Source organism: Orbicella faveolata, unplaced genomic scaffold, assembly GCF_042242905.1.
Source record: "Orbicella faveolata isolate gen_17 unplaced genomic scaffold, um_ofav_v1 contig_34, whole genome shotgun sequence".
Lineage (NCBI taxonomy): Eukaryota > Metazoa > Cnidaria > Anthozoa > Scleractinia > Merulinidae > Orbicella > Orbicella faveolata.
Window position 1 is genome coordinate 615399 of NW_028301563.1, and position 13219 is coordinate 628617.

At 37.3% G+C, this 13219-nt stretch overlaps 1 protein-coding gene across 1 annotated transcript; it reads right to left on the reverse strand.

The window, feature by feature from the left end:
- Positions 1-10761: 10761 nt before the first annotated feature.
- LOC149104202 (uncharacterized) lies at positions 10762-12677 on the reverse strand (the record flags this gene model as incomplete). The annotated part of the gene is made up of 2 exons (XM_089271218.1): positions 10762-11513; positions 12378-12677. Coding segments are annotated over 2 exons (768 nt in total), but the record flags the coding sequence as incomplete, so codon positions are not given.
- Positions 12678-13219: the final 542 nt, after the last annotated feature.

Genomic DNA, 13219 nt, shown 5'->3' on the forward strand with positions numbered 1-13219 from the left:
GTTTGAATTTATAAAGGTTTGTATCGGGAAAAACGGTAATCGACATTATAGCTGAAATTTTAGTATTTTTGCAATAAAAATGACTCACCTCAATGCCTTGCTGTCTTTTCTATTGTCATCTCGCTTCTTAGCTCGATCCGAAGCCTTTCAAGCGATTTATCGCTTTTTGGTTTCCCTCTACTAAAAAAATACCCAGGCGCTGATTAGAGGAGTTACGGTGATGACTGTGATATAAAACTCATTAATTATTCATGCAGCTCTTATCCAACCAGAGCATCTTATTCTGGTCAGGTGAATGGGTTTAGAAACCCAATGAAAAACGAGTTGAAAACCACGGCGTGTTTGGGAATAATTTCAAACACGGATGCAAATTTTCTTAATTTGCATATTGATTGAGCAAGAAAAACACCTGACGATAAACACTTTTATTTAATCACACATTTTTCAAAACAAACGTTAAACCTAAACCATTTACTGACGTTAAATGTAACGGTACAGTTATTAAACTCCCAAAACAGAAAGGGCCATTCTTTTTCTAAATTTAAATTCTCGCTCAATGGTGGCGACCTCGTCCTTTGGTTCGCTTTGAGCCTTGCTGTACAGTTCCGACCTAAAATGGCACTGACGTTAAAAATTCCCAGTTCTAAGGCGTACTAAGTTACTATCTACCCCTGCATTTAACAGACTAGACGCACACGTTACCTCGGAATAGCGCTGGCCACACACTTTTCCTCTTCTTCGCGAGTTTTAGGAGGTCTAAATCTGCACTCTGCCACTTGCTTTGCGAAGCAACGTGTTCGCTTAGAACTGACAAACAGCTAGGTAACAACGTGACATTGATGAATATTCAAAACTTGTCAAAGAGCAGCAATTAGGTGATAGAATCACATTTTCACGTCCCAAAAAAAAATATTCGAATTGAGAAAACTTATTCAAGTGAAAATTTAAACTAATTTTCTTTGTTGGAGAAGCAAGTTCAAAAATTCGCGCTTCGGGTTTCATTAGGTTTCCAGACGCTCGAAAACAATAAAACCGCTGGGCCTGTGGCCTCGCAGTTTCAAATACTTCATTTATTTATTAAAATTTATGGCATACGAAAACAGAAGCCAAAAAATGAAATGCAAAAGAATCAAAGACCCCATATTAAAGCAGATCACCAATGGTACTAAAATGAACAATGATGCAAATTAAAACATGGTAGTAGTAAATATTAATTGCTGCGGACTAAGCGAAAGGGGGACTACTCGTAGTCTAAGTCTCTGGTGACTGTTTTGAAAGAAACTTAACAGCCATTTTGCAAGCTATTCTCTATATTTTTAATTATGATATTTAAAAATGACTATTAAACGCTCTTTTTCAAATGAATTTTTGCTTTTGTGGGAAATTGTAATTGTTATGATTAACAATGGTAACAGGACTGAGTGGAGTTCAATTCAGTCTGTAATCACACTCGTGCTTAATAAATCGGATTCCCGCTTCGCGGTCGTCCGATTTTGTTAATCACTCGTGTGATTACAGACCAAATTGGACTCCACTCAGTCCTGTTACCATTGTTAATTGACGTACGGACATAAAAACTTAATGAGTAAGAGAGATCCTATATAGCTTATGTACAAGATAAAATTGTAAAAATTAAAATAATTCGATTGGCTACAAAGATTACAGCAATTGCTGTTGTTAGTCAAAATGTCGGCAAGGCTCATTTTTCTTATTTTTATTTTTTTTTTAGAAAACGAGTAAACTAGGCGAATCTCTTTGACTTTCGGTAAGGTTTGACCATAAGAATGACCTGAGATATCTAACTAATACGAAGTCACTATTCCGCAGCGAGTGTGAAGAGCCTTTGCGGACAAACAGATCGGAAACGTAATCAGGTACAAGACCATGTGTGACTTTGCACATAAGTGCTGTGATATCCTGAAGCCGTCTATTATATAAAGAAGGTATATCAGCGCGTCTTAGGAGTTCTTCAAATGTACCGGGGTAAAGTTATGTATAACCCTTAGGGCTCGTTCTTGTCTTCGTTCTTAGCTTTCTTTTTTCCGATGACTTGCAAAATTGCCAGGTTATATGGCAGTAAGTTATTTTTTTTATTTTCTTTATTTTTTTATTTTTTTTTTATTTTTTATTTAAATGAAGCACTTTATTAATACACCTAAAACACACGTACATTACACTTACATGCACTGTTGAAGTTTAACAATGTTCAATAACTTTTCTCATACATAAAAGAAAAAGAAAACGTGACAGCTAAATAACTACACAGAACAAGAAAAGAAAAAAAATATATACAAATACAAAAAAACAAAAAAAAAACAAAAAAAAACGGGGGGTCTATGCATTAGCTTTTATGTATTACAATTTTTTAACACTACATTATTGATATTAATTGAGAGCATTTTTGGATTTACTACGTTAACCTTGTATTGTAATAACTCTGTTAATTAATCAACTTAATACCCCATAAGTGGTGTTTTTTAGATAAGCGATTTTACGTTTAAGCACATTTTTCTAGTTTCCATTGAACAATCAGTTTATTTACAAGTTCATCTAGAGACAATTCTTTCTGAAGATATTTAGAAGCATAGATATATTGTTTGACCAGGATGATGAGCAAATCTAGCTTGCGTTTTAAAGGGTCTGACAGCACATCAGTCACGTGACATGTGTCATGAAAAGCAATTTGTTCTTTTGAAAGTATTATCTCAGTACTTTGAGAATGATTGAACCATGATATAATTTGTGAATAAAGTTTTACAGACTCCTTGCAATCAATGAACGTATGTTCTATTGAATCCGCGTTAAAGCAATATATACATTTATTGTCCTCGGCTAAATGATATAGTTTAAGTTCTTTCTTCGTTACAATTGTTCTATGTAAGAAACGAAAACAAAATTGGCGAAGTTTATTGTCCTTAGTGAGGCGATATATATCTTGAAAGCATCCAATCCAGTCACCAAGTTTTTCAGGAAATTTACTCTGCCACTTTTTTACACCACTCGGGACAATAGGGGTATGATTATTAAACAATTGGTAATAATTTTTGCAGCGTGCTTCAGCCAGATTAATTAGAGTTTGATTTGAAAGAATGGATGGGGAGGTCGAAGAAAGATCAGCTGCAGGTATAAAAGTTTGAGTTGCTCTCCTTTTCAACTCAGATGGAATGGCTGAAATTAGCTGAAAGTAATGCATATAATTTGTGGTGATGTTAAACTTGTTGCTGAACTCTTCATATGACAGAAACTTTCCCTTAGAATTTAGCACATCCTTTATCGTCACAATTCCGCGTTCAAACCACGATTTCCAAAATAGAGTTGCATTATCTATAATTATTGAATTGTTATTCCAAAGAATGAGTTCGCCATTTGGAAAGATGTTAGCTGTATTTTTGAGATCTTGAAAATATTGAAGAAGTTCTCGATAAAAGAGTGGCAGACCTGTTTTCAAAAGTTTTACATTATAATTACACTTAAGGAGAAATAATAAACCACCATAATTTGGAAAATAGTAATTAGGGATTACCTTCCATTTATCGTCAGACTCTCCTAGTAATCTACCAATCCAAGCCAAGCGTAATGATTTAACGACCATGTAAAAATTAACAAAATTAATTCCTCCTTCTGCTACTGGTTGATACATAACCATTCTCTTTATTTTATCTTTCCTGTTTTTCCATAGAAAGGCGAACAGATTCTCTTGAACTGTCTTAATAACCGATTCTGGAACGGTCAACATAGATGCTGCATACACTAGCTGTGATATACCTAAAGCTTTCACCAGTAAAGACTTGCCATATATTGTGAGGTCTCTTGAAAGCCATAAATTTAATTTTGTTTTCATTTTGTTGATCTTATCATAAAAATTTTTCTCAGTACATTTACTATTGTTGTAGGATAAATGGACGCCAAGAACTTTAATGGGTTCTTAAGTTGTTTTAAAGTCAAGTACTCTCAAATTACTATCTTTCATAGAGCCGATCCACATAACTTTAGTTTTCTTCTTATTTAATTTCAATCCAGAAATAATTCCAAAACAATCCAAGACCTGTAAATAGGGTTTGAGAGATTCAACATTTTTCGTTATTATAGTGGTGTCATCAGCAAATTGTGAGATTTTGATCACCTGGTCATCTGGGAGGTCAACGCCTCTGCAGCTTGATTCTTGGCGTATCTTTATTGCTAGCAGTTCCACCGCAAGAATAAATAAGAGAGGACTTAGCGGGCAACCTTGACGAACTCCTCTTGATATATTGAAATAGTTGGTCAAAAATCCACCATTTATAACTGCACTTTGTACACCATTATAAAAGATTGATATCCATCTTTTGACATTTGGGCCAAAATTGAAAACATTCAAGGCTTTAGCAATAAGATCCCATTCAAGGCTATCAAAAGCCTTCTCGAAGTCTATAAAAAGGAGAAGTCCCGAGGTCTTTTTAGCATTTAGATATTCCATTATATCGCTTAAAAGTCTTATGTTCTGGCCTATATACCTTCCCTTAACAAATCCGGTTTGATCTGGATCAATTAATTTTGGTAGGTATTCTTCTATTCTTTTTGCCAAAGCTTTAGTCAAAATTTTATAATCAATATTTAGCAGTGATATTGGACGCCAGTTGGAAAGTTCGAACAGATCCCCATCAGCTTTTGGTATTAACGTTTTTATTCCCCTCCTTTGAGAAATAGATAAAGACCCACCTTGAAAAGCTGCATCATAAGAATTTAGCAGATCTCGCCAAATGAGATCATAAAAAGACTCATAAAATTCTTTAGTGAATCCATCCTCACCGGGAGTTTTGTTGTCCGACAAAGAGCTCACCGCCTCTTTTAATTCTTCAAAGGTAAAATCATGTTCTAGCGAATCTTGCTCATCAACATTCAGTTGAGGGATTTCAATACCTTCAACAAAGGACTCGAAACTCTTGTTTTCACCTTGAGATTCACTTTTTAGATTTTTGGATGTGTACATATTACTATAAAATTTCTCCAATTCTTTCTCGATCTGTTTTGGTTCTGATACTCTATCGCCATTCTCTAATTTCACCTCGCGTATAAGCTTTTTTCATAATTCGTCTTCTCCAAGTTAAAAAAATATTTTGTGGGTTTTTCGCCCTGTTCCAACCATTTTACTTTTGATCTAAAGATAGCCTCTTTTCCTTTCTGTTCATATATCTTTTTCAATTCTCCTTTGGCGGCTTCATACTCCACAAAGATATTTCGATGTAAAATTTCAAAATCTGTATTACAAATTTTATAGTCGAGGTCTTGTAGTTCTTTTTGAATTGTTGATTCCCTTTTCCTAAGTTCTAATCTTTTTTCTTTAGAATATTTAATTATTTTCATTCGTAATTCCATTTTGATTAATTCCCACAATAATTGCTTATCTTTAACATAGACGTATTTCTCGTGTATTTGGGGATAAAAGAATGCAATACGTTCTTCAAAATCATCGTCTTCTAGAAGAGAATTGTTGAATTTCCAGGTGCCCGGACCTCTGTTGAACTCATTTCTAATGCTAATTTTTAAAAAGGTAGCTTTATGATCCGGTGCAATTGACATTCGAATCTCAGCAGTTTGGACTTCAATGGAGATCGAGCGGGAAACAAGAATGAAATCTATTCTCGATTTCAAGTTTATAGTTTTAGATTCGTAGGTAAAGGATTTTGTGTTTGGATGCAATTTTCGATAGATATCTATAAGGTTCAATTCGTTCATAAGATTGCTAACCGCGTCTCTATAGTTTGTGGATTTCCAAACTACACCCCCACTTTTATCTGCTTTAGAAGGTGTACAGTTCCAATCACCCGCGATAATTAACCTAGGGGTGTATATGGCAGTAAGTTAAATATAAGGCAGTATAAGAGATTTATACAGTAGTAGCTTAGCCTCGCTGGGTGTTAAGTTTCGAAGACGAGAGAACTCCAACTTTCTGGCCTGAACAGTCCATAAATCTAGGAGGAAGAAAATGTACCCGTTCATTTGAATGGATACCTCTCTCGTGGGTCTGTAAAGTAATTCAACTCTAAGACGTTTTTTAAAATTTTGTTATAGTTACAACCAATTGGTATTCTGAGGGTCTTACATCGTGAAACTAAAACTTCAAAGGAGTGGTCATAAATGATGACGTCACATACAGGGGACAGTCTCGATCACGTGTCTATATATATTTCCTGAGAGCGACAGTGCCCTGTGCATTGCGCAGCACGTGGGCGTCAGGAACGATGCACACGATGGCATTGAGGTGAGTATTTCTTTTCTTATCCTGTAAGACCCTATAACCTTGTTTCGAAGAGCATTTAGATTTCTTGGCGTAGATGCACACGCTCTTTATGATTCTTCTTTGTGTTCAACAGTTCTGAATAAGGAGGAATGCCATAAATTTGAAACTCGTGATGCACACGGTGAGTCCTTTCTATTTGTACATGTACTAAGCTTCTCGCAGAAGCAAACAGATTGTTTGGCGTGGATATTTTGACGTGGTTGTTCGTTTTTTGTGTAGTTGCTTCTAGTTTGTGTTCACCGGTTATTTAATCGTGGAGAATGAGCAATGAAACTCCGTCAGAGCTACTAGAAAGCCTAAACAATTACAACAGCGACCCCGAGTACAACGCCTGGTAAAAAAAATTAATTTATATTTTACATTGCAATTTCGCATTTGTCTAGATATGACAGTGCACCTATTGGTCTCGGAACTTGTTCAAACTAAATACGTTACGTCAGCGTTCAACTGCAAGCGAAAATAAGAAAATTTAGCCGCCGTCGTTCTCCAAAATACGCAGAACTTACTCATTTTACGTCGTTGTTTTGCAGAGCACCGCAAAGAAATGTACAAAGATTTTTAACGGACGTGCAAAGCCATTGTTCTACTCATTAAATCTTTTGTTTGGTGGGGTTCTCACCGTTGTCGTTGTCGTCTTTGCTGGCAACAAATTTCTAAGGGACACCCCTTAACTGGTGAGAAAGAATTTCCGCTTCTGTTGAAGTTTTCTTTTACCATTCAACGTGGCAGCAATATATTTTTCGATCTCGATTCTATCCTACACTAATGAGATGGAGTCGATGAAAAAGAACATACTGTAGTCTAATTTAGCGCGTTGATATATAAAAAATATTTGCTTAGCATTATCAAGTGATTGAGGGTCAAACGGTGCGAACATGGACGAACAATTCCAAATACATGTACCTCTGGTTAGGAGAGAAGTAAAATCGCATTACTTACGGTAGAATACCAAATTTGGAACTTATCCCAAAAAGACGTTTGCAGGCAGCTGATAAGCAAATGACGTATGTTTTGACCATCAGAAGGACATAAAGGACAGGATGGGGAGCCAACGTTTTTCATTTTGTACATGTATAAGATACTGTTCTTGGCTAAAATGTTGTGTATAATTTGTGCTGGAATATTGCCAATTTAACTTTTTTTGTGGCTTTGAACGGCAGACGATAAATTTTATTTAAATTACCTTTTGCGATGCTGTATGATAAGAGTTTTTTTTCTGAAGTGGGAGGAGGTAGATTTCCAAGGGTTAACAGTTTGTCGTATAACATCCTGCATGTTATGGTACAGATTGGCGATGGGGGTGTAGTAGAATCACCAGAATTAACATGAAGGAGCTTTCTCCAACTTTGGGGGATTGCGGATATGAGACCACGATACTGTAAAAAGTTGCAATTTAGCGTGTATTAAATGCGCAAGGAAAGGCAGGAAGCAGTTTTCGTGCTCGTCAAAAGGGTTTGAAATTTGCTTTATTCCTGCTCGGTGCCAATGAGGCAGATATACCTTTTATTTTTTCAATCGTAGTGAATTTGTTGTTCCAGATTGTCTCAGACAGTATCTCGGTCTTGCTGTGAGGTGTCGTAGACACGATTTCTGACCAATGATGAATAATTTGTTTGTAAATTCCGGAAGATGGCCATTAAGATCAAGAAGGTTGTAGTCAAGGAATTACACTGAAAGAACTCAGTGCCGCCAACAGTTGAGAGAGACAATTATGGAACATACTTCCACAGTGCGTCTGAGTCTGAGCACAGCCTTTTTGCCCAAGTTAGTTTCAAAGCCTTATCGAAAAGAACGAAATCTTTCATGCTAAGACTGCCATCTGATTCCTTCTTGACAAGGGTTGTCTTTTTTATTTTGGCGGGTTTCTGCTTCCAGATAAAATCGAATACTATTTTATTGACCTGTGTTGCAAAGTTTTTTGGAGTCTCCATAACGCTAGAGATGAATACAAGTTTGCAGAGAGCTGATGTTTTAACAATATTCATTCTTCCGTATATAGATAAGTCTGTTCGGGACCAGACACTTAGGGGGTTTTCGGATCAGTTTTTGTTTCTGGGCCATCGACCTCGGTTCTGAAAAACTGTCCTCGGAAAAAAATCTGTCCTCGGTTACAGAATGTACGGTCGGTAAACTGTCCTCGGTTGGTGTCCACGTAACGTCCACGGTATTAACCGAGCCTGGGATTCACGAACCGACTTCATTTTATAAACCGTACAGGGTTGCCTTTATCCGACCTCGGTTTTGTGTTGTTTCATAACCGTGCTCGGTTTCCAGATAACGTCCACGGTGATAACCGCCGACCCTAGAGAATACACAAACCGTATTCGGTTTTGATTTTACATTAAACCGAGCTCGGTTGTGTATGCATTCGTGGCCCAACTCGGTTTAATAATTGTCTTGACCGTACACGGTTTCCTTTTAAAAAAAAAAAAATTAACCCGAGCTCGGTTTTGGACCGTGTCCCGGTGATCTGAGTTCATGGCCCTAGCCTAGTCCGGCTGTGCGATTTTTGACTGGACCCCCCCCCCCACCCCCTCCAAACCCTTCCACGTAGCGGTCCGGTTAGGTGGTCTCTGACTGCATCTCCCCCCACCCCCCTCCCTCCCCCCCAAAAAAACAGTAAAAAACCTTGTCGTTCTATTACTTTCCATTTTCTTTAATAGTATTCACCAGAATTTCTCTCAGGTTGCAAAAAGAGGCCGGGCTGCATGATATGTTGGTCTTGCCTTATAAATTTGATGGAAGTAACGCGAAACTAGCTTATGTTTTAAAATAACTTTATTTATTTGTCTCGACCTATGTTATGTTATATTTTACCACTTGTAGGTCCATAAAGCACATGCCAGTTGTATAATTGATTTCGTTCGACTGAATTTTACAATCACACCTTTATAACAATTGATTTTCATGAATACACCCTTTTGCTAATGCTGGCTCCAGTCCATTGTGGGGGCAAAATATGTTCTATTTAATGAATTAATGATGCCGCTTTTGGCCGAGTGATCACTTCTTGCCCCCACAAGGAAATGGAACTAGAGATATTGACATTAGCAAAATGGCTTATTTAATCATCAATCAATTCAACGCATTGCTTCGTTTTTGATTTGCGTGTCATTAATTTTTGTTTCTCTATTAGCCCCAACTTTGCTGAAACAATAAATTCTTACGTACCTCCTTATCATTAATTTGTTTGAAATGTTAGAGACTGGAAGTTACGTGAGGCTACTACATTTGTTTAATTGTCTCCATTTACAATGAGCATGATCGGAAAGAGTGACATGTCACCCTGATTTATCTCTATAATGGACGCGACCAACATCCAACATCCAATCATATGGCCTAAAATAATTCTAAGAAAAGGAGGTCATTATTTAGTCGTCAGAATAGCTCTTTGCACACCCGGTATAACTGAATGAATGCGATAGAGGAATAAAACAGCTACACGTAATTAAGTCGACTCTATCGTTTGACACTGCTACAGCTATATCTCTAGCAAACAGGGCAGATGTTCTACTTTCGTTCACGCCTTTGTACATTAATTTGATTATCATTATGATTGCCATTATCATTATCTAAGGAAGAAAATTTCCGCAAAGTCTCTGGCGAACCCGAAGGCCCCCCCAAAAAGGGTTTTAACTCAACACCATGTGTACTGACCTATTTTAGGGTACGCCAAAATCCCAAACAGGAAGGACGACAAGAGATATGGGCAAACAATCTGCTATGCCGTGTCTTGGAGTTTAAGCGAATTAGGACGACAAGAATGCCAAAATAGTTTGTGCATCTGAAACACCTGCACATTACTCTGGCTCCTATGCTGAATAGGTGCCTGAATTGACCTACTTTTTATTATTCTGATTTTTGATTAGCCAAGTTTTAGAAAAAAAAGAATAAATCCAGTCGCAGTCGCGTCGTCCTCATTGCTTAAACTCCCAGTATTAGTCAACTCAACTGGAACGTCACAAATTTAAAAAAATTGACGTCAGTTTTTATGCGTTTGATGATAAATTGCGTCATAACATTGTCAAAGTGGTTCCCCAGTAAACGTTGACAATGTTATGACGAAATATATCATCAGTATGAGGACAGACGCATAAAAAACTGACGTCATGTGTTTTTTACATTAACAAGATCCCAAAATGGTCAAATGCCGAGTATAAATGAGGGGAAAAGACGCCATAAACTTGCCCTAAACAAAGTGAATTTGATTCAAAATGACGCGAACATTGTCAATAGCTTTTCGCGGTTTTTGATTGGCAACTAAAAAAATTCCATAAAATTTCATTGGTTAAATAGTTGACAGTTTGACAGCTGAAAGCTGAACTTGAAAGCTTGTGTACATAAAAATGTTATCCGTCTGTACTCTTATTGATGATGAAAATGAGCCAATCAGAGCGCGAGAAATTAGACAGTTATTGTAAAAAGTTAAATTGTATGAAATTTAAATTTTCGATGGCTTGTCTTCGTATTATTTTTTTTTTGGTCCATTCCTGATATGACTGTGAAAGTTATGTCATTGTGATTGGCTGTGAGCAAGCCAATTTATCGTTCGCAATTTTCTCAGTCACATAATTAATGAGTAATCGTGAGAAAGCGCGTTGAATATGCTTACTTATTGTTTTCACCTCTTAAAAGTCCATAAATCAAGATCTTGGTACTTCTAAGGGATTATGTTCAATTTTTTTATTTTTCACCAGCACTCCCGTCCTTTCTTATGAGATCCCCACCCGGGTGGTTTTTACCGTGCTATGCAGTTAGTATAAATTTAAAGTACCGGAATATCGGTTGGAAACTGTAGCGGGAAAATGGCAAGGAAATTGGGCATAATTACTTGATAGTTGCCCCCTCTCCACTGCCGCCACATTCTCTCGTCCAGGTAGGATTGTAGATTTTCTTTGCGCAGCCCCTTTCTCCTTTTCTGCCCCAGTTTCAGCTGACTCCACGCGGATTCCACCTCCTGTGTGTGCACGCCTTTTCGTGGATCCACAAAATTGTGAGCGTGCACAACAACTCGGTGCCTATTGACATGGGGCAAAAGTTGCAGTCTTCTGTATGCGCCCCAATCATCGCTGTGCACTTCTGTACCTGGCAGAACGCATCTTTGAATGATGGGCAGAAGGGTTGCCGCATTCCTTCTGTCCACCACTTGGAAATAGCCTCTTACGGGACTATACTGGCATGAGACTATGCTAAACACCCACGAGTCACGAGCAGCCCTCCTTCCCCTGTTGTACTGCAAAGATATTAGAAATGTTACGATATTGCAAAAGATGGCATACTTACTAAGCCAGAAAACAGCATCATAGCTGTCATTTTTTATGTATTCTAGTAAACTGCGTGTTATAGTACACTGTGAAATTTATTTTTGTTGGACTTAATTTTCGCGATTGGTTGAGTGTATAGACCATAAAAATGAGGTTACTTGAAACGCAAAATATGTCAACTAGAATATGTGGCCTTCAACCGTAAAATCTGTGACCTTATGAGTTGTCTATCGTACGTGTGCGGAGTTTAGCTCTACTAAAAGAGTTGAGACCATAAGAGTACATGGTCGCTTTGTTAAATTTACCAAATTTCTCCCAGAATGATTCAGTACAGTACCGTTTTGAAATATAGCTTTGCAAACTATTCCATTCATTATTTTGACTCTTTCGAGAAATTTTCCGAATTTCAAGATAATCATTTATCAAATATTTAAATCGAATTTTCGCGAAAATTTCCTCTTCGGAGGGTTCTGATGGGGAAAAAATTGAGCTGGGATTCTGGTCCACTTCAGTACCCCCTCGGCAATTTTCACGATATTTTAAGTTTCCGCTCAAACAATTTACAAGAAAGAATTTAATTTCGTTTTGAAAAACATTAGCGAAGTAGAATTGGTTTCACAACGTCAAACCCTGGTAGTTCGAAGGCTGGATAACGCTATCCTTCGGATAAATCGCTATCCAGTGAATAGGCCTTAACTAAACAAACCACGCTATTCACTGGATAGTGATTTATCCAGTGGATAACGTTATCCACCTTTGGAACAGCCCGTACCCGATGCAATGTAATGATACAGATTAAACGATGCGCTCATTTCTTTTTACATAGCGCTTACCTTTGCTTTGTGGTTAAATGTACTTTCGTCACATTTAACTACAGCACCCGGACCACCAAATGGTATTATTGGACGAGTCTGCAGGTCCATGGAGCACACATTTTGTAGACGTCTGCATATTCGTGAGACCAAACTTGCTGTCAAATTAAGGTTTCGCAGAATTCTTCTTTGCAAGTCATCCAGAATGAAGTAATAGATGACCTTGAGAAGTGTGACAAGTGGCACCTTTGGAAATTCAGCGAAGAAAGTATTGGGTCGTAAACTCCGTCGTTTTCTGCAACCACTGCATCGCCTGAAGAATATAGATGTTAATTGGTATCAAGGAAGACGTTTTACACTTCAAAATCAAACGACAGAATCTGTAGAGTTGTCAATTTGTCAATAGTTTGTGAACCTTGACAACACATCTGTGCGCATCTCAAAAACAACTTTTCCGCTTTCGTTTCACCTTGGCCAAGGAGACATGAGACTCCTGCAAGTCAGTTGGTGTTGTATTTTTAATTCAAAAGTTAATGGCGCGCTTAAGTGTTATTTGTTGAAATCTTTTTTTATTTCGGGTCAGTAAAAACTTAATATTGGCTTTCTGTGTTTACGGATTTATTAAAGTACTAAAAAGAAAGCGTTCTTATTGTTTGTGGCTGATATTCGATTTTCTTCAATTTCATTCGGTTAAATTTTCCAATACAGCACATCCGTACTTTCTCGATACCTATTTTAAGCAGAGAGCTTCTGTGATATTAGTAGTTTTTTGCGTGGAAACTGTTCAGATACTGGATTTTCTTTACAAACTGTCACCGCGTAAATCCAAACACTGATTGTAACCCCAGTGCAAACAATGGGAT